At 35.9% G+C, this 22,482-nt stretch overlaps 1 protein-coding gene across 1 annotated transcript in view; it reads right to left on the bottom strand.

Moving 5' to 3' along the window:
- Window positions 1-22,482, bottom strand: part of DOCK2 (dedicator of cytokinesis 2) — a 197,500-nt gene that overhangs the window by 69,783 nt on the left and 105,235 nt on the right. Inside the window, exons 28-29 of the mRNA XM_074916479.1 lie at window positions 12,986-13,084; window positions 11,198-11,292 (exon numbers count right to left, since the gene is read on the bottom strand). Coding sequence (XP_074772580.1) covers window positions 11,198-11,292; window positions 12,986-13,084 — 194 coding nt within the window. The remainder of the gene's footprint in view (window positions 1-11,197; window positions 11,293-12,985; window positions 13,085-22,482) is intronic.

Raw genomic sequence — 22,482 nt, forward strand, 5'->3', positions numbered from 1 at the left:
CTGATTCTCTAGGCCGCTGTCATCTTTCCTCTTCTCTCTTGTGTGCAAAGCTAGAAGAAGGCATGTTAAATACAGAGGAGACTAGCAAAGAGGTTCAGACCCAATCCTAAATGCTGATCATTGTCAATGACTGAAACAGTGATAAGCAAACAAACTAAACCTGGAAGATATAAAATACACAGAAGAGAGATCAGACAAGCAATCGGTGTGACAAGAGAGATTAAAAAAAAATGCACATTTTACTATTTCAGTGACCAAAGCAAAGCAGCAGGAGAAAGCCTAAGAAAACAGGTGAAAAGATAATAACAAAAATCTTTACAAAGCAACAGCAGAAATTAACTCCTAATAATGTGGCACACTATCATTGATTTAGAAATGAAGGACAATGCAAGATGGAAACACTATTTTAAAACCTTGTAGCTATGTGAAACCTAGTTATTAAGAGAACAATAATGGCCACACTTAGGAAGCAATCCACTTCCATAGTAACTGGAAAAATATGGCCAGTGGTGCAAAGAGGGTAGTATAATTTAACCATATTTCTCCCTTGTGTCAATTCACTAGTGCTATAGAATGAAGAGTAACTTTTTTTGTACTGTTCATAGTGAATTCTAATGATAAAGTAATTGTCATTTTCCTAAATTCTTTTTCAATGTATGGCTGGTCTATCCAAATCGCATGGTCAGAAAATAACTGCTTAAAAACAACTGCTATCCAGCTTCTCTTGTCTCAATTATAAATTGTTTGTTATGTACAATTCATTTTCTTTATTAGAATTATTTGAAAATTTACCTTTTCTGTATGCCTAGCATACAGAAATAATACATGCTATAATGTATCAGAGTTAATTTGACATCAGGACAAAAGCAACACCTAGAGAAAGACAAGAATGAACAATTACTTTGATGCTATACAAGCAAAGTTTTCATTTGAAATCTCCTGACTTTGCTAAAAGTGTCTTTGTATCTAGCTTATCCTTCAGCATCTACCTAAAACATACTTTAAAGAGTGCTCATCTCCCATTTAGGAATCAAACTACATTTCCAAAATGCATCTTGTATACCTGCATTTCAGGTATACATTTATGACAAACTCTTTTAAAAATGTCAAGTTTTGCACAGAATCACAGAATGGTTTGGGGTGGAAGGGACCTTAACCATCATCTAGTCCCACCCCCCTGCCACGGGCAGGGACACCTTCCACCAGCCCAGGTTGCTCACAGCCCCGTCCAACCTGGCCTTGAACCCTGCCAGGGAGGGGGCAGCCACAGCTGCTCTGGGCAGCCTGTGCCAGGGCCTCACCCCCCTCACAGGGAAGAATTTCTTCCTTCTCTCTAATCTAAATCTGCCCTCTTTCAGTTTAAAACCGTTACCCCTCATCCTGTCCCTACCTTCCCTGATCAAGAGTCCCTCCCCCCTTTCCCTCAGCCCCTTTCAGTCCTGGGAGGCCGCTCTAAGGTCTCCCCGGAGCCTTCTCTTCTCCAGCTGAACCCCCCAACTCTCTCAGCCTGTCCTCACAGGGGGTGCTCCAGCCCCTGAGCATCCTCGTGGCCTCCTCTGGCCCCGCTCGAGCAGGTCCGTGTGCTTCTGCTGTTGGTGCCCCCAGAGCTGGACACAGCACTGCAGGGGGGTCTCACGAGAGCGGAGCAGAGGGGGAGAATCCACTCCTCGCCCAGGCTGGATTTGTTCTTGGGATTGCCCTGACCCATGGGCAGGTCCTTGAACTTGGCCTTGCTGAATTTCATGAGGTTTTCATGCTTTAAGAAACTTAATATCTTGAAAACTAAGTGTACAAAAAGCTGCCATAATGGACTCAGATATAAGTAACTACTTCTGAAAAATATTTTCAGTAATTTTCCTTGGATTGTGAGTATCTTCTCACTTCAGTTTACTCTCCTTTTTGTGCATTCCATGTAACTGTTTGCACGTAGAACTATTCTGAATTAAAAACCCAATAATTAAAAGTCACATGGTGTGATTCGTACTAGATCAAGTCGGGAATAAAATACAAAGTTGAAAACCAATTAGTATACATAAATGTAATGACTTAACATGGTAATATCAAGATATCACACAGTAATAAAAACTCTCATGGCCTTCACTTTTGAAGGAAGTTTTAACTGATGTTGTGCAACTACTTCCCCATTCTTCCACTGACTTTTGGTTTTCACCTGTTGACACTAATTCACCCTTACTGTAATATTTGGACATATAATTTAATCTTCATTTTTATGTATCTAAAAATGGTGCAAAGGTGATACTTTGGTAAATATATTTTTGTGGATGTTCCCAGGGCCTATTTCTAGAAATACTTATATTATTGCACATGTCAAAGGATTAAAGTTGGAGAATTACATGAAACCAAAGTATAAGAGCATGAATATAACTATGTTGTTGGCTTTTGGGGGCTTTGGGTGTGGCTTTGTTGTTGTTGTTTGTTTTGCATTTTTTAAGTGGCTCTGTCTTACTCATAATCACCATAAAACTTCAAAGATAAGGTGTAGTATTTGAGCATTCCTTTTTCTCTCCCCCCATTAAATAAGCTTTCTGTATTTGAAATCCCTTCTCTGTACCTGCATTATATTTTAACATTGTACACATACTTTTGATTTTTCTGATGTTCTTACTGAAAATATTTAGCAAGTGAATACTTTATAATACATAATTTATCTACTTTTAGGGAAGCCTAGCTTTTTCTGAAGTTAAGAGATCTGTAATTACAGGTACAGACAACTATGCATCTGCCTCTTGTGTAACTGCTGCTCACTTGAGCTTATTATTTTACAGACAAAACTGTATCGATACAGACAAAGTTCCATTGAATCAGCAGATTATGACTTTCAAAAAAGATCATTATGGAGAAAATGCATAATACATCAGCAGGATTATTTTGTGATGTTGCTGTTTAAAAATATGAAAACAACTGTTCAAAATAATGTTAAATATGAGAAAATGGTATACATTTAATTTCCTGAAAATCTCTCAAGGTACAAAGTGCTAACCAAAGCTACTCATAAGAAAGGGGAACACAGAAAGATTGCTCAATAGCATTTACAACACCTAGTGAAAATTATGAATGCTGAATTTGTATTATCAGTCTTTTCTGTAGTGACATATTTAGAACAGTTTATGTGGGTAATCTCTTCATTATTTTTTCACTCGTGCACTTATGTTCTACAGAGTGTAAAACACTCATTGTCTTAAGTCCCAGATCTTTTACTCTGATACTCTGCAGTGGGAGTGGGAAAGGGATGTCTCACAGTATGCTTTCTCTCTACATTTTAGATAAAAGATTAAATGACTGCAGTCAAAACGTAACAGGTGTCTACTGTGTACCATGACCATGATATGCAATAGCCTATCTTGCTGAGCGGATGATCTGCTGCAGTCACTACATCATTAAGTGGTTAGATTCTTGGTAAGCAGATAATTCCACAACATGGGTAACAACAAGCAGCATGCAGAGTTAGTGCAGAATAAGCATCTTGTAGTATTTGGTGCTAGAAAGATGCAAGTGATTGAAAAGTAGGGTTACATCAGGCACAATGAGACTCAAACACCTACAGATGGAAGAGGCCCTCTCTGCTAAGCTTATAACTGGCAGCAAAGCATTAAATGACTCAGTCAGACATATCAGCCACAGCTGGAAGTGTAACTCCCCATGGAAGTAAATTTACAACCCACAGTGAAACAACTGCCTCTTCTCTTCATCTGCTTTATTCCATTATCCTAGGACTAACCTTATGTCATTTGCCCTATTACAAGTACTGACTTTGTAGGGACTGGGAATGACAACTAGGAAACAGTTACCTGGATTTAAGGGGAAGGAGGTACAAATCTGAGGATACTGAGACACTATATACCAAATACCCCAGCAAGTAAAACAATAAATAAATAAATAAAATGTCCCTTGCCTCTGAAAGGGACTTTATATTAACAGGGAAATTGAATATCAGCATGGACATTTTTAGTCTCATAGCAAAAATAAACTGTTCAAGGACACATCTTATTACTATACATGATGAAAGCAGTGACTAAACAGTACAAACTATTTGAACTTGTTATAATACTTCCTTTACCCTCTTATGCACATGTGTATAAAATAATATTTTCATTAGAGATTTATACTTGTCGCTTAAAATACTTTTTCTTGTATTAAAGTTACGAAGTTCTGCAATATGCCATAACTCTATGTGTAAATGCATTCTGTGCCCCTGAAAATTCAAGCCCTTAAGAAAAACTGCATTCCTGTCAAGTATGCTTAGGCCAGTCAAAAGTTGCCAGAGGAAAACAAGATCAAAGAAAGGAGTTACTTGTATACAACAGATCAGTCATCTAAATTCTGTCTTATTTGTGCAAAATAAACTGCAACACCATCATCCAACCTTAGTTACATAAATGATTCTTAACTCCCAATGCATCTTTGAAAAACAAGAGTAAATCTAAACTACTTTTATTTTTTTTTTCTCTTAGGAATAAATAAATGCCCCTTTTCATTCTCTGCAGGACAAATAACAAGCCAGGTAATGTTTTCAGCAAAGTGTTAGAGCATAGTTGGATAGAATAAATGTGAGTTTTCCGCTACATTTCCTATGAGAGCAGATTACATATTAATAATCATTTCATAATTAGAATGGTATTCTCCATTTTAAAATTGTTGCAAATTGAACACCACATTACAGCACCAGCTTGAGTAAGCGTACTCTTAACAAGTGAATCTGTGTACCTTGTGTATAGTCAGATCCATTAATGTCTGAACAGACACAATATCCACTGATATCAATACATATATCACAGTATCAAATCTTTCTAAAAACATGAAAATATGACAAGCTCTCATTTCCACTAACAGATAGATGGAAGGATAAGAAGCAGTTCTAGTATTTTGACTAATCTGGGGGCTTTCTCCCTTCCAATTTGAGATACTCCATGAATCTATGAAATCTAGTGAGTTGGTAGGAGCAATACAGTTTGTAGCATCTCTCCCATAAATACTTACGCTTCTTTCTTGGAAAAAGCACATTTTCCTACTTCCTGCCCACTGTGTTCACTTTCCCTTCTCCCCCAAACTCTACTATAAATACCGTTCTTGATAATATGCTTAAATTGTGACTACCAGATGTTCAGGTTTTCTCTTCAGAAAATTGAAAAGAAAAGCAGTCCAACAGCCACTTGAACTCATTATGTGTGCTTGTTACTTAAAGATCGAGACTACAACTTTAAAAATGTCAGCTCTTCATAATGCACAAAGCAACACTTTGTGGAGTTTCACAGGACAACACTCTAAGCAGCTACTTCTTTTGAAAAGACTTTTTCTGTTGGGATTCAAGAGGACTTTCTGCGAGAGAATGGACATGTGAGCAATCCTGCGTGAGAACAAGACTGATAAGAGCCTCAGCCGAGCAAGAATGCGATAAGGATGTGACCCTGAATGAGGGGGGAGAAACTTGACAAGACAAACAACCTCCGGAAGGGGTTGGGACGGAAGAGGAAGTTCCACAAGGCAGGGAGCCTGGCAAGGCTGATGTGGCACTTTTTATCCAGTCATAAGAAGGTTTAAAGCGCGGGCTAAGTTAACTGTCCAATCTTGAGGACTTGTACTGCATGTTACTCACGTGTGCGGGAAAACATTATAAAAGGGCTTTCTTAGTTGTAATAAACGGGCATTGCCTGATCACATTGGTCGTGTGCGTCCTCAGCTCTCCCGCATTTTTCTAGTCAAAGGTAGAGTTGTTCAGAAACATGCAGTATACTGTGGAAAAAACATGACTTCTGAAAAACACATAACAGAGCCATTCACAGATGATCAATAAAAAAAACCCGAGGTCTGGAATCCCTACTGTCCTTTTCTTAAAAAGAAATCCCTGTAGTCCCTTGCTAGTTGATGAATAGGAACTTATTCTGCCTCATTTTGCTGGCTGGCCAGGACCTAATGATACCAAAAGAATCTATAAATCCTGGCACTCTGAGAAATGGTGAGGTACTTGGGGATGCAGGTGGCACTGTGAAACCATAATGAGATTTTGCTGAATTAATAATGCTGCTCCAACATGTGAGCTACATGACAACCAAGTCTTGAGAGTGTTACAAAGCAGTTCATCAGCAAATAAGCAGCTATTTTTAGTATGTATAATGAAAGAAAATTGGCAACATTTCCAGCTCTTTTGCCAAATACCTGCAGCACTAAACCTTTCAAGTTAGACATAAAAAGGGCTGGGGAACACTTGACTCCAACAGATGTCTGAAAACACTCAGATATACAGGTAATAAAAACGTATTTTAGAAAAAGCCTCACTACTGGTGTTAGAAAAACACCCTACAGTGTTATCTCATATGCGTTCTTCAGCAAATAGGATCTGACCTTGAAATGGACTGGTGAAAAACTGTGTTTCCTTTTATTTTTAAATACCTAAATATAATGTCAACAAGGTTCAAATAAGAACTCAGATGGACCCACAAACAATGAAAGTGCTTACAAAGCCACTTTAGAGTGGACATCAACCAAAACTGATTCCAGGTACTAATTATGAAAAGATTAAGTACTTTCAAACTCTTTCTAAGCAATTACCATTTCAAAGCCCAGAGGAACAGAAGGGAGATGTGAATATGTTCCCTTTAGTTGCTAACCCCCCTAATAATTTCTTTTATTCAGCGAACCTGACTCCCTATGTGCTTCATGTTGACAATAAGGTATGGGAATTTCCTGGGAGGAATTATGTGCCTCTAAATTAAGATTATGAACAGCTGAGAGATAAGCAGACTATATGGTATTACCTAAACCAGCAAAGCATTTCCCCACAAATGCCATGTACCTAGGAATTACTGCTTTTATTAAGCTAATAACCAATAGTCTGAGTACTGTAAGTGGAATAAAGTGCACATACAAGCAGTAGCAACTAGTAAGAAGTGTGCAGTAAGCAACCTTCCTCAGAACAAAAGTTAATTAAATCTACCATGGAGGATCACAAAAATAACTCAGTTATTACATCCTCATGACCTTGATGAGGATTTTATTATTTCCCTAAGTGTTCTGCCCCACCTAGCATGCCACAAAAAAAGTGTTCTTCCCATCTTGCTGTTAAGAAAAGGGAAGAAAGAAAAAAAAAAAAGAGAAAAAGAAGTAGTTCTCTTCCCTTTTTGATTCTCAGTTGCTAATAGAATACTCCCAGTCCAGTGGGACTTTTATACGCAGCCTCTGCCTCCTTCTAGTGGGCTTTGGGAATTAGAACATGCTTTAAGAGCAAACACACATCATTTATAATAGTGATTTAAAGTAATTTGAGTTTCCAACCTGATAGAGGCAAACCTTGACCAAGTAAGTTTAGTTTGTTAAGCTTCTACTCCCATTCTTTCAACTCGCCTACCACAGTTTCTCCCTTCCTTTGAACCTTATAAAAAGTCATTCTCTCATTCCTTTCCCCTTATCTATGCCAGACATCTAACATTTAGTAGAAATATCCTGGTATCATAAATTAACTCTCTTTATTTATGTATGAGTAATTAGTGTCCTGCTCATTAGGAACACCTTTTACCCACAAGCAGGACTAAACTTGCAGTACTAGTTATGCTCTTCCCTTTCCTCTGCCTCTAAGTACATGTACTGTGATTTTACATTTCTGTACTGCAGTACATCCTACAGCAAAATTCCTCAAATGCCCACATTCCTTGCTAGGTACAAAATAGAAGAGATCATCTGGGAGAGTCTACCAGGCTTTGTTGAATACCCCTAGAGAAGAAGTGCCAACTACCTTCTGCCATTGGCTAAGTTATAAAATAGAAATGCCTTACAGCCTTAACTAATATTTTAGCAAGTTCAGAAAGCAGAAACTTTTAAGGTAAAATACCTCCTTTAAGGCATAAAAAGGCCTGCATGCAGCCTCCTGCTCAGAACAGGTGAATTAAGAATGCCAAACCTTAGCTGTGCTAACACCTTTTTTTTGGGAGGGTGGGGGGTTGTGTTTATATTTTATTTTGTTCTCGTTATTATAAGAGAAACCAGCCTGATCCCTTGTGATTTTTTTACTTCTCTGGTTTGGAGTAAAGCATGTTAATAAGACAGATCTAGAAATTTAAATTAGTCTTCAACTTATTTCACAGAACACCCACCCCCTCAAAAAACCCCAAACTAACAAAACAATCCAAACCAAATTTCTATAAAGACTGATAACAAAAATCCCCCCTCTCCCAGTTCTTGATAAAAAAATTAAGACATGAAAGTAAGATCAATAACTCATTTCCTTATGTAATCTTGGGAACAACAACATAATCAAAGAGTATAAACAGTGCCAAGTCAATTTAGGTAAGCAATGTGTTTACAGAAGCACTGTTAAATAGCTTCTAAACTTTTTTTTTTAATGCTTACATTTTTCTTCAAATATTTTTATTTGACTTGTCTAATGCAGGATAAGGTTTAGAGCAACAAAGCCTGCCTGAACCAAGCTGACCCACAAAGTTCAGAGTCATTAGGAGGCATTATCAACAAATGTACAGTTACACAACTTCTACTGTCAGTAACCGAGGCAATATAGATACTCCCAGGTGAACCCCCAAGCCCTGAAGGTCTATTCTCTGAACAAGGATTTACACTTCCCCTGACCCCATAGAATAAGAAAAATCCTATACTCGTGAATAATGCAGGTGTTAACAGCATTTTCCAGATAGGAGAAACAGTTGTACATGTGAAACGTTTGATATGCTTACATACAATAAGAAACAGTTAGGTTACTTTTGTACTAAGCTGATACTTTTTAAGAGCAATCCTTGCTACATTACAAATAATTGCACATTGCAGCAGTAGCAACATAAGAATGTGCACTGAATTAGATTTTACCTTTACAGGCCAATGACTGACTCAGAGAAACAAGTGGGATGAAACTTTTATAATTTACAAAATCTTACCTGGAATGAACACATCCACTAGCATATAGGTATCTGCTCACCTCAGGTGAGGCGTTACTGATCTCTCTGCATGAACATTAGTGTATATAAGTGACAGAAGGTGAGGTTTAGGCACCTGAGGCCTCACTGCCATCATCACTATCCACTAGAACCATAAATCTCACTTTGAATCATGAAACACAAAAAAGAAAACCTTTTCATTTAACATCATTCCGTTCAAATCCTAGATGCAAATGTATCCAATATCAAAATTTGCTATCATAATGCTGTAAATTTTCTTAGCAAATCTTTTCCTCAAGTTCAAACACTCCCAGGAGATTATCAACTTTATTAAGTATCCACTGTTCTCTCCTTTTCAATATTATAAAACTGGAAGGGCAAAATTATATAACTGTGACATTTCAAATAAACAGCATCTGTGGACATCTAAATTGGAACCTATGCATTTTAGACTTAATTCTTGAGACTAGTGTCTCTGTGACTTCTAGAAAACTCAGTGTTACTGCCATTTCTACAAAACTAAAATAATGATAGTACAGATGATCAAAATCAACCTCGCCAAGAGGTCTTGCTCAAAGAAAAAAAAAATAAGAAAGCATATTCACTTCATAATCCAATCCAGCATATAAACTCTAAGTATTTCTTTGAGAACAAGAAGAAAGAATTAAGTCAGCCCTGAAGGTAAATCCAAATAAATAAAAAAAGTAATTTTTTTTTTTTTCCCAAAACCAAGATCCCTTTCAGTGACATTTTTAGCTACAATTTCCACCAAGCATGGAGAGGAGGAAATTGAGAAAAAAAAATATCCACAAGGTAAGTTGGTCACATGCTCATTGTTACTTTATGTTCAGTTTCTTCTGTATATTCAGATCCTTGTAACACCAGTAAGTGTTCAAATTTTGAGGAAACTCTTCCTCCCCTATGAGTTCCACAAATAAACAAGTTGCACCAACTAAATTTGTTAGCCAGTGTTTTACTTTGCATTCTTAGTTCAGCTCTCCCTTTCTTTGCTCGGTTATAGACTAGAGACACAAAAAGAAAAAAGTCATACCTCAGAATGGCTAAGAACAATTATTAGGAAATAAATCCTCACATAGCCCATCCTGCCCCCTATATACTAGTCTTTCCTTCTTGCCAAAAACATTCATTTCTAACTGATGCCCATAATAAACAACAAAACTCACACTTCAAGGGAAGAACATTTTCTTCAAACAAGCAGTATTCCAAAGATACTTTAAAGGAATCCATCTGTGATATGTTGGCCCAACCCAGCCATCTAAAACAATTATCAATGCTGGAGGTGCACAAAGATCTCTTCTCTCTCCTTCCCAATTCTGTATCACATTATATGGAAATGACAAATTGAAAAGAGCTCACGTGGCTCTATGACGTGAAATTTCACTTATGCTACTGTAATCCTAACACCAAGACAACAGTGGTCCTGTGGTTTAAAGGAGCTCAAGCAATACTTCGTTTAACCCACCATCATTTATGGTGACACCAAAACAGACAGATTATTGCTGTGGATAAAAGCTGTATGATCTGCTCAGTTTATGACCACGAGATATTTTCTTCAGTCAATTTTGCAATCTAAGTAACTCAAAGATTTCTTATTAATAGCAAGGTCTCATAGAGCAAACAATAGGCAGCATGATAAATTTGATTATACGGACTTTCGCTTAAATGACATCGCGATCTACAGAGGCAATATACTTGATTTTGAATTAATCAATCATGATGAAACTCCAAACGATCTATTGTAGAGCAATACATTTCCTCAATGACGTGAGCTACGGTAAGCACCATGGATCCAACCTCCTCCTCCAAATACTGTTTTGTGTTCAAAGATTTGTTCTTTATCATCAGACCTTTTAGCAATCCAAGCAACCATACTGCTTCAGAAAGAAAATTGTGTTTGACAACTTTTGCATCACGATGAACTTGCTGACGTATCAGTGAGGACATTCAAACCCTGTGCAGAAATTGTACATTTAAGATTCAACAGGGCTTTTACAGTTTGGTTTCTATTAATTGTCAACATGGAGACCAACTATGTACTTCTGTTCTAATGTTAAAGATTTTTTTTTTCCTTTCCATTGTAAGTAGACTTAAAGCACAGGCAATTAACTATTTAATGTATTGTCAGAAGATTATTTCACATTATGACCTTCTTGGCATTTACCAAATTGGAATGATACATTTATCTCAGACTGCATGGCAAAACATTTTGTAAGACATGGAACAAGTTCACTTTTCATAAGCACGTGGAACATGAGCACTGATCCTCCAGCCCTTTTTACCTGTTCTGCACCATGCTCATTGCCATCCAGTCAGAAGGGTAAACATTCTTTCCAATGAGATCTTTGAACATTATGAATGTTTCCATCAAGAAGTCCTAGAACAAGAAAATACTGTATGTCTGTGTCTGTATAACACAAAATTTAAGTGCTCCTGCTGTAAGTAAAGAACTAAGAGGGCTCCACTTTGCTCCCAGTGAAGCCAATGGAAAAATTCCTGGTGATATCAGTAAGCCCAAGACAGAAACTGAAGTCCTGTAAAACAGCACACTGATTCCAGGCGAAAGCTAGAAGTCATTACACTGGGCTCTTAAGAAAAGATGACATAAATGAATGGAAGGAAAAGTTATAGTACTTTGCAGTAAAACTGTTGAATGTTTTAAGTAATTAACAAAACAGTCTCACTATGCATAAAGAATTAATACATTTTAAAAATATAGGATTTTCTATTTAGTCCAAATTTAGTGTTCTAAATTAAAAATTAAAAGTATTGACAGAAAGTTTTTAAACAAAACAAACACTACTTCTTTTCCTAGAAGTATTTAGAGATCACTGTATAACGAACTTAAATAAAATTAACATAATCATTTCAGGACTATTTCACGTATAGCATATATACGCAGTTTTACCCTTGAACTTCTGAGCAAGTCACCTAGAAGTTTGTGAGACTAGCTAGCTGTCATCATCTATCACCAAAATCTCACAAGCAGCTCTCGGGGAAGTTTGTACTCTTGTCATATTACTTACAGAGAATCAAGTGAACAATAGCTCTCAACAGCATTATTTTGTAAACAAATCTTTGTCATCTTCACTGACATATACTTACGGTATGGAAAAAAATAAGAAGACAACAAACCAATGCATTTAAAAACATCAAAACCCAGTCAATATATTGATGTCTTTTTTTTTTTTTTTTTTTTTCCTCTGCATAACTGTTTAAGTAGTTTAAGGATTACTAATACTTCTAGAACCAAGTACTCAATCTGCTTGGAAGATGAAATTATGTTAAAATACTGTTAGATTTTCAAGTAAATGTGATGAATTGCAAAAGCTATTCAAGATTTGATCTGTTAGCATTCCAGTTCTAGCCCCACTCCGATTTTAAGAAAGAAAGGAAAATGGACACATCTTGCCATCTGAAAATATTACCTTCATAGACAAACTGTAGATGGTGTAATCAAAACCTTTGTCAAAAGCCGGAATTCTTTCAGAGTTATGTCAGAAGTATAAAAGGATAAACACAGGACTACTGAAACCTTCTAGAATATAGCGACCACTGATACAAACTAGAATATACCCCAAACATCATTAAATTATGCCCAAAACAACTGGCATAAAATGATGCATTTCAAGAATAAGGCATTTACTGCATTTAGCATGCAACGTTATCTAGACTCAATAGTGAGAATAAAAACTGGAAATAGATCATCATGTGCAAAGTGGGGAGGGAGGATTTAATTAGCTGAAGGTTGGTTTTGTTGTTTTGTGGTTTTTTTCTCCTCAGAACAGTTTAACACAAAGATCCTATTACTTATTCTTGATTATTACATTACCAACTTGGTGTCAGGGTCAACAGCAGTGATATTTATGTCTTCCCACATTTCTCATTACAGTACTGTCCAAGGTTACCATTCAAAGAGGATGGCAACACAATGACATAGAAGCAGAAAACATAGAGGAATGGACCTAATTCTAGGAAAAATCAGACAAGATAATCCAAAACAATACTACTGACTTTTCACAGGAAATATTTCTAATTACTTATCACCTCCATGACTATTTTGTACTCACCACCAGTTCTGAACTTGTCTGAAAAGTTTCAATGTAAACTGAATAATGCTGGTTGTTCATCTGGTTTAAGATCGCTGTCATGCATGCCACAAAATGACTCTGAAAGAAAAACAGACAAAAATCAACACATGAAGATTACTTAAAATACTAGATTGTATTCTTTCTGAAGTTGAACTACTCTAAATGTCCGATAAGTACTTTTATGTATGTAAAAAATAAAATAAAACTTCAAGCTTTTGCAAGCCCAGATGAAAGAAACATACTAAGAACCTGAAAAGGATAATTCAAAAGCTACTGTGACAACGGGTAGGCTCTGGTGAGAAAGTTGCATCATTTATGAAACACTGCATGGAAACACACACTGTGATATAAAAACTTTATATATAAAGTACAACTCAATATTACCTTAAGATTCCTAAAAGGCATGTGATGCTGCCTAGGATTCTTCCATTAGCAATTCATAGGAAGGAAATATATTAGCATCGCAATTTTATAATAATTCTACAAACACAGGCTGCTCACAGGAAGAAATATGGCAAGAAAGGGTATTTTTTACGTTCTGCAAGCCTTTAAGTAGCTGTTACAGAACTCTGTAAAACTTCTATAGAATGCTATTACTTTCATCTCTCAAAAGTGCTTTCAAACTTCCTCAAAATGAAATACTTTTATTATTCTCAATTCCTAAAGCAGAAATGCCAAAAGATATAAAGTTATATATAATCCTACGATTTCACAGTAATTTACTGAAAGTCACAAAGACATTTCTCTCTCAAGCAATAATAGCGAGCTTAATGATTTGCAGCTTTCCTTTAAGACAGTGAAGGGTCCTCCTTATTGATTGATGACTTTTAATTTGCTGAAGTTCTAATAATTGTATTTAAAGTGAGCCTGCTTTAAATGCTTTGATTTTATTAAAATAAGAGACTATGAAGTAGATAAGCATGCAAAGTAATTTTCTAGATTTACTCAGATCTTTTCATCATACTGGTTTAGAATTGATATAAGGGACTCACTAGCCCCTCTGACCAGAATTTAATTTCCATGTAGTACTCATCAGATTCGATGTTTAACTCTGATTCACTTTATACTTCTGTGACATCAGAAAGGCAACAAAGGCACACATTACCGAAGTATCAGCTGCAGTTTGTCGTACCCAACCATTTTGTCTACCTCTCAGAGAAGGGAAGCTTTCTTTAACTTCAGGTTATGGCCACTAGAGGTCTTTTACTTTCATATGTTAGCCGCTGTTCAGTTTGTACTGCCTTTTTTTTTTTTTTATTTATTTATTCCTACGTGAGCAGACCCCGCACACTTCTTGCATATAAACAGTGAAAATTACAATATAAAGGACCTATTATACCTTCTTTTGGAGTAACATTAGTGCTAGTGAAAGGCTTCCCTACTTTTTAAAGCTAAGAAGACACATTTTCTGCAGGTAAACCAAAAGCTTTCAGGTAAGTAATCGTGTGTTCTCGGGTACTGATGCTCTTCTAAAAAGAAATGCTGGTTTTCCTGCTGTAGTAGTTCACTGTTACAGTTACGGATCAAACACATCTTTCCTGTGATGTTAAATGCATAGCTGAAAGTAATAATTAACAGCAAAGTATTCAGTAATGAAATTGTGTGGGGTTTTTATTCTGATGTCTTGATTTTGAAAAAGGATTACTGACAGAAGTTAGAGAATTGTACATGAAAAACAGCCTGTATTTTTAGTAGTTTAACATTCACCACAGAATGCCTTTCTGTACTCACGTTAAATAATCACTTCTTGAAATAAGCAGCATTTCTTCCCAAGCATCGAATAGATTTAGTATGTTGCTTAAAGGCATAAAGACTTTAAGAAGGTTATTTCTTTTGTTCAAACCAACTTCTAAAATGTGTGTAGCTATATCTGTGATTATGGTACAGCATGAATGCCTATTCTTAGTAACTGTGTAAGGTGATTTTAAATTTAACAGATGATATGCCTTGATTACAAAAAAGAGCCATTAGTAAAGATCACATATTGCTGGCCAGTACCTCACACCAAACCTGTCAAATTCACATCAGCAGGACTGAATGATACATAAAAAAAAAGGTGACGGTAAAGCTGGTTTGCTACAAAAACTTCCATGTAACTGTAAAGCAGGAAAATATGTGAATACTGTTGATCTTTAATAATTTTCTTGCCAGCAATCTCAACTATTAGAATTTAACTGCTAGCTTCTTTATAGGTTAAAAGCTTGCCCCTCCCTCCTAATCCCCAAATGCCAGCAATAAAGATTTGCTTCTCAGATGCAGCCTCAGATGTTTGAAGTAGTCATGCACTCAGCATTACCATTCTCACTGGTAGAACCTAAGTGTAATATAGGACCATAAAGAGCTGTGATCAAATCTGCAAATACCTGTGTGTTCACTTAAGTTCTCCTATGTTGTTTAAGTATCTCTTACTAGAATGTGCAAAGAGCAGGACTTGCTTGAAAATACAGTAAGTTCTGTACAAGAACGATCTCTTACACTTTGAATGCAGACTGCATGCTCACTATATATTACAGAAGAAATTCAGAATCAAGCACCACCTACGAACACAATACTTTAATGCATATGATTCAAAAATGTATTTCATTAATTCACGCATTATATGTAGAGATTGAAGAGTATAAAAAGATTGTGGTAGAGAAGGTGAAGTTCTTCAGACAGAATCCTAACAAGTAATTTCAGTTGTGTTTAGGCTTGTTAGGATTTATTCTGTGAATACAGCAGAAAAGATTAATTAGAACTGGGTCAAATGTATTAAAAAATGTATCTAATAAGCACTTGACTAATGAGAAAATACTAACAGAAAAATTAATAGAAATAACTCTGAATACACTGCACTATGCTGAAGAGATCTAATAAAATATACGTTTTCCAACTTAAAAACATTAATTTCCATTTGAATGTAAAAGAACACAGGACAGACACAGCACTGAACTATTTTTTTTTTTTAATTAACCAATTGGCTGACAGATTTTCAAAAAAGGTGTAAAGAAATAACGAAATCAATAGTATGAACATTGCCTTTCTATTGGGAGCAGTACCATGAGTAAGTAGGTAATCAAACAAAAACGAGACAGAGGAGAATGTCTCAGGAAGTATTTAAACTCCCCATCCACTTAAAAAAAGCATAATTAATATAAAATTTAAATGAACAATAATGCTTGCTGGTTTTAGTATAAACACTGCAAAACAGTGGCTAAGGTAAAAGAAGTGCTGTTTTGGTTGAGTATATACAAAGTACATCAGAAGGGATCATAGGTGTATCCTGTAAAACAAACAGGGCTTTCTAAGGTCAACCAGAAAGCAGAATCTTTTCCACTGTTGTTCAAGTGCATATTAGCTGTGGATGCAATATGTACAGGAAAAGAAACATCTGAAAAACATTAGGGTCATATGAGTAAGATGACAAACTTCAACACCTAGCAACAAAATCCCAGCATACTTTATAATAGCAGATGGTGACAGGTTGCCGTAGAAACTTCAAATAATACTAGCACCACAAGAATAAAGCAAATGCACTGGAAAAGCAAACAGCAGTGGAAATAATATAGATTGAAGCTACACTTTGATTCTATTCTAGCAGAAGTATTTCAGCAGCAGCAGAGTGGGCAATCTTCATGCAGGTGTACTTCTGGAAAGACTTAGGAGGACATTTATTTCATGTAGGCACTTAAATAACATTTATCCTCATTAATAGAGTGCTTTACCATCACAGAGCCAGAGTGTAACTACATAACCACATGTACATCATTAAAAAGAGGCAAAATTGAAGCATGAATAATTAGTAATAATTCAAAGACTTCTGAAGGCCAAAGATGATGTAGTTATTTTTGTACTCCCTTTTTATCAGAATACTGGATGATTTAAATGCTTATTTTATTTACTCTCACAATTAATGTAAGGTAAGAGGACTCCTTTACATATCACCATCCTCACCATCTGTAACCCTATATTCACTAACGATGGTTTAAATTTGATTAATGCACAGCTTTCTGTATTGGGCAAAGAATCTTATCCAGAAGATCCAACATTTTTGTGGTGTACAAAGTGACCATACTACATAGATTAGATATAATTCTGAACTCACCTTCAATTTAAGACAGAAGTTTCAAAACTCATCACATGTTAGTGACCATAACTATAAAAATGGTGCACAGAAAAAGGGTGAGCAACAATCTCTACAAGTCAAACAGTTCCTTTGTTCAGAAACAAATGCAAATTTTTTTCTGCAGGAAAACTGATAAATATGTCACCATTAATTAAAGTTAATGAATCAACTATTTTGATCTAATGCTAAAAATTATCAATATTTATATTGTAGCACAAGCACATAATTGAGAAGGCCTCCAAAAATACTGTCTTCACAGAATTATTGAGCCATCACACCTGTTTAGCTCATGAGCTAAAGAGCAACGTAATTACAAGGAACGTAAAGTATGGAAGATGCTCAGTGATGTCATGAAGATCCACAGTGGTTTGAAGTCACAGTTGCTCAGAAAACCACATTAAATGTCAAGAACTGCGGCATATGTAGACGTTAACACAAACATCTTTATCATACTATGCAAACACTAAATAAGAGCACTCTGAAATTAAAAAAAACAAGCAGAATTTTAAGTGAATTGCTAATGTAGTAGTTCTGTTTCTTCTCCAGAAATGGCTGTCACTGCCAATGCATGTGTTGTCCTAAAATGTACTGTTCTAGCTGTTAAAGCAAAAAAAATGTAAACATTAGAATAGGCTGCTATGCAACAACCTAGAGTATTCATCAGATGCGGCATGTACATCTGAAATGGGAAATAGCTCCTAATCCCCACAGACATGTTGTAGCTTGCCAACCAGCGCACCTTACTAAGAATTCATTTACAGTAACAGATTCATCTACTCTTAAGTAGGTCTGAGTTTTTAATTTTCCATTTATACATTCATATAGTTCATTGGTTCTGTCTTCTTGTCTTTTATAGCTGACTGAACAGAAGCTTAGGCATCCTGTTGACAGCTTTTGATCTCTGACTGAAAACATGCTGGGCTGTTTTAGCTTGTTCTGCTGTTTTCTTTACATTCATATGATTTAGCCAAAAGGATATACAACTATAAAAACAGCAGACCACCAGATGGAAAAATATAGGACAATTTTATAACACAATGAAATAGTAATAGCAGCTGCTCTAAGATTTAAAGGTATGTTACAAGTTTGACAATCAAGGCAATTCCAAAATTATTTCATTTCAGACTTTTTCAGACATAGATGAAAGCAGTAAGACAGTGGTTTATGGTATGAGAAAAGTAGCACAATTTTTTAGAATATATCCTTTGCCATCTATTTTTATTTACTTATTTTTAACTTTGTGTTGATTTCCTCCCAGCAATATTCTAAGACGACGATTTTTCTTTTTTTTGCAATGTTTTTGCTGCTGCCAGGTTTTATTCTTTGGTTGGGTTTGTGCCATAAATCCACTCCAGAACTTCTACTACAGTCTCTGGCTAGGATGAACATTCTGCTGTAATTGATTTAAACTCATGCTTAAGTCTGTGCTCAGACACCGTTGTGTAATTTACTACTTTCCCCAGAATATCAACGTTGTTTATGTACAAATAAATTATGGATAGCAGTATTGAGTATGAAGTGAGAAGGCAATCATTTGGAATGAGCAATCATTGCTTAGAAACTTAACTAGCTTGTCCAGGGCAGTTACCAAAAATATCAGCTGTTGCACCTCCTCACTAAACCACTGCTGTTCACACTCCCAATCTCAGCTCTGCTGTATCAGGTGAAATCCTCCATTCTTGCCTTCAGGGATCTATGCACCTCATGCTGCATCTCTTCCCTCCTCCTCTGCAATCCACTAATTGCTTCACCACAATTACTTTAGCTAGTTTCCAGACTGGTCTCACAGGCCAAAAGAAACTCCCTGCCCTGGTATGTAAAATATCCACTGAGAATCCCAAGTATCCCAATGCTGTCAGGCTGCTTACTTCACTAATTTCTTATTAGAAGTGCTATTCTGTTTCCCTCTTGCCACTAAACCAGATGGTCGGTCAAGTTGGCAAAGTGTCCCTGTGCACTCATTCCCATGTTCAAGATGATGCAGTCAGTATTCCACAGAAACAACAAAAGTACACAAACAAAATACAAGTGAAGAGTAAGATTAAAAATATTATCCCTGGTTTATTTATTGCAGTGAAGCCTGGCCAGTCTCCTGTATTTAAAAGGACTGGGAACTTGAAGGAAGTGATACAGTGGCTGGGATGAGCTGGAGCTAGTCCCTTGCACAGAGGTATAACACTTAACAGCAGAAAAAACCCCAGATGGGATTGACAACTATATAGGACTACAAAGCAAAACCCATAAGCTGCAAGGGAGATGAACAATTGAGTTAAAAAGGGTAGAACTGAGCAACTTAAGTTCATTAAAGTGCAGTAACACCTTTTATTTCTAAGCCATGTCTTTTAAATTTACACATATTGTGAAGATGAATGTCTTGGATGCTAACTCACTTTCTTAAAACTAAACAGAGCCACCTCCTGTATTCCCAGAACTAAGCCACTCTAATTAATTTTGTTCTTTTTAGGTGCACTCACTGAAGACAGAAAAATTAAATTAAACTTCAACTACGTGATCAAACTAATACAATATATTTGTGAATACTTAAGCCAAAGCTTTATCATAATAGTTCTGCTTAAAACTGCTGAAAGTCATATTACTCCAGAAACTTTGCTCTTGCTTTCAAAACGATTTTACGAAGAAAATAAGGACCAATAAAAATATTTTTCCAACAGCTCACATCCATTCCACTAACAAATCTACCAGTTCTCTGTGTTTAGGATTAATTAATACCAATCTCTAATGAATCCACCAATACATTTTATTGTAAATTATGTAAGGCTTTATTATTTCTTTTTGAGCAGTGCACAGCTGCACTTGAGCTTCCAAAACCACAATGGTTTTTTTTTGTCACCAGGCAGTCAAAATCTCACGAAATCCTGAAGATATTAATGGAAAAACGTTTAAATTTTTTAGCACCAGACATTCTTGTTGAAGAATAAATATTGGTTTTGTCAAAGTATGTGCAATCCAGTATTGGAACATTTGCAAATGCCAATATACAGTCATCTCATGCTAGAGATTGCAATCAGCAATGCCTTACCTGGTTGATAACCCTTCTGCTAGGTCAGAATCTGCCCTTATATTTAGGCATAGCTAAATAAGTCATAAGTTTCAAGTTGCTGAGAAAATAAAATTAAATTTATTTAAAATCACTATTTCTTTTTTAACACCTGTAACAACCAGATAAACCTTTATGCAAGGAGGCTGGTGCTTTTCCTCATATTTTAAATGTACACTAGTGCCAAAGTGCTTTTAATTTGGCAGTTCCAATTGTGATTTGTCCCCTTCCACATTAAGAGCATTGTATTGGTTCTCTGGTCATTTGTTAATTTTGTAAAAACAACAGTAAAACTCGGCTGGAAATTATAAGAGTTAATAAGCTACTGTTGCATTTCTAGCTTCCTTTAAATAATATTAATTTCTTTTTACCTCCATATTTTAAAATTGTTTTGACTACTGTTCTCGTGGGTTGAAAGTTGTCTAACTATGGTCTATTCTGGTCTGTGGAGGTGGTGAAGGGTAAACAGAAGACATACTCAGTATACCATACAAATACACACTGACTACAGCCAGGAGAATTTTTAATGCTTTACTTTAAACCAGTCTTTCACATTCATCCGGCCTTAAAAAAGAATTTTTAGTCAGGAAATTACACAAATCTTTATAAAGAGGTTTTTTTCCAGGACCTAGAGGATGAATATAAGAAGGGGCATAAAAAAATCCCCAAACTTCCTGAACCTTTCACAAGGATCATCAAGATTCTTGTAACAACACACTGGAAATAAATGGAGATGCAGAGGTAATTGCCCTGAAGCTGCCCTGTTAACTGTCCTTTAGCAACACTACCCTGGCTAAGAGACTCTCACTAGAATAATGTGCACTCTTTTCACAGCTAGAGTAGGGGAAAATGAAAGAATTGAGAAAGATTCAAGCATGCATATACACAGGAATTTCAATACATATATGAATATACTAAGACTTTAAAAAATAATTCATTCTACATCAACAGACAATGATGTAAAATGCATCCAGCCTGCATAAATGGGGATTTTTCCACCAAGAAAGGAAGATGCACTGAAATAAATCTTGATTAGTATAACACAGCATGCATGTGAACATTTAACAGAATTTTCTAACTATATAACTCTTACACAAGATAAAATACTATAAGTCTTTTAAAGCCACTTAGGCTGTGAAAAGATGCTATATGAACTTCTTTGTGTTGTTCTATCAAGTTGCTACTCTCTGCCACAGATGAAAGCAGGGACAAAGTGCCCAGAAAAATTTTCATTTTAAAGTAAACCCAAAGGAGTAACTAACAACTATCAGAACAGTTTTATTTTGTATCTGAAATATGAAAAATATTTAAATTATACCCACTAGGGGTTTATATCAGGTTTTTAATTTTTATGTAACAGTGGACTCCACTTTTAAACATGAGAAAGATCTTGGAGTGTGGTTAGCAGAGTAACTGGCTAAAAAAGAAAGTTAATAGCAAAAAAAATATAAAATTCTAAGAGCACTTTTCATATTGAATCTTAGGTAAAGTGGTTAATAGAAAGCATAGAAAAAATAAAACCCCATGGGAACAAGTGTATAAACATGGAAGGATGAAGCTTCAAAAATTACAAAATGACCTGCTAGTGGGTATTCTGCAAACTACTGCCAAATATGCATCCTTATTAGGTGTGGCTCTTTTCAAGGAGTGCCACTTCTCAGTGTACCAGTTGATTTAGTTTCAGTTATAATATTACAGAAACAAAGAATCCTGAAACTGATAATATGTATAGAAATGTACCAAAATAGCATTGTCTGCAACAATAACTTGTGCACACGCTGCTCTCTTTTGAAAGGACTGTGTCATACTAACACATCATACCTGGGCTCTGGCAGAATAAGGAATACTCCTTTAATAACTCTGCACCAGCCCAATCAGAGCTGAATTTATTATGTACTCACTAGAAAACTCGGATGAAGACGGAGTATAATTTTCTTTGAATAACAATTGGGGAATATTTTAGCTCTTGGTTTTATTTCCACTTTTTAAATGAGGAAAAGATAAATCAGTCAAAAGCCTGTTAAATGTAATGACACTAGTACAGGAGATGAACAATCACAAGATTATACAGTTAAAGATAAATACGTAACCATACGTACACACAAAACACTCTCGTAGAAACACAGGAAAAAAATATGTAACGTTCACTGTGTTTCACAGGTACTAGTTAATAAAGAAAACTGCTGAGAATTTGAACAGGACATTTTTCTTAATACAAATGCTACACTTAAGAAATAGTCAGAATTTATTTTTAAGTAATGAAGAAAAGAGCATGTGGAACTCCAGAAAGCCCCAGAAGCTCCGTAGTGTGAT

The sequence above is a fragment of the Athene noctua genome, chromosome 12 (assembly GCF_965140245.1).
Source record: "Athene noctua chromosome 12, bAthNoc1.hap1.1, whole genome shotgun sequence".
NCBI lineage: Eukaryota > Metazoa > Chordata > Aves > Strigiformes > Strigidae > Athene > Athene noctua.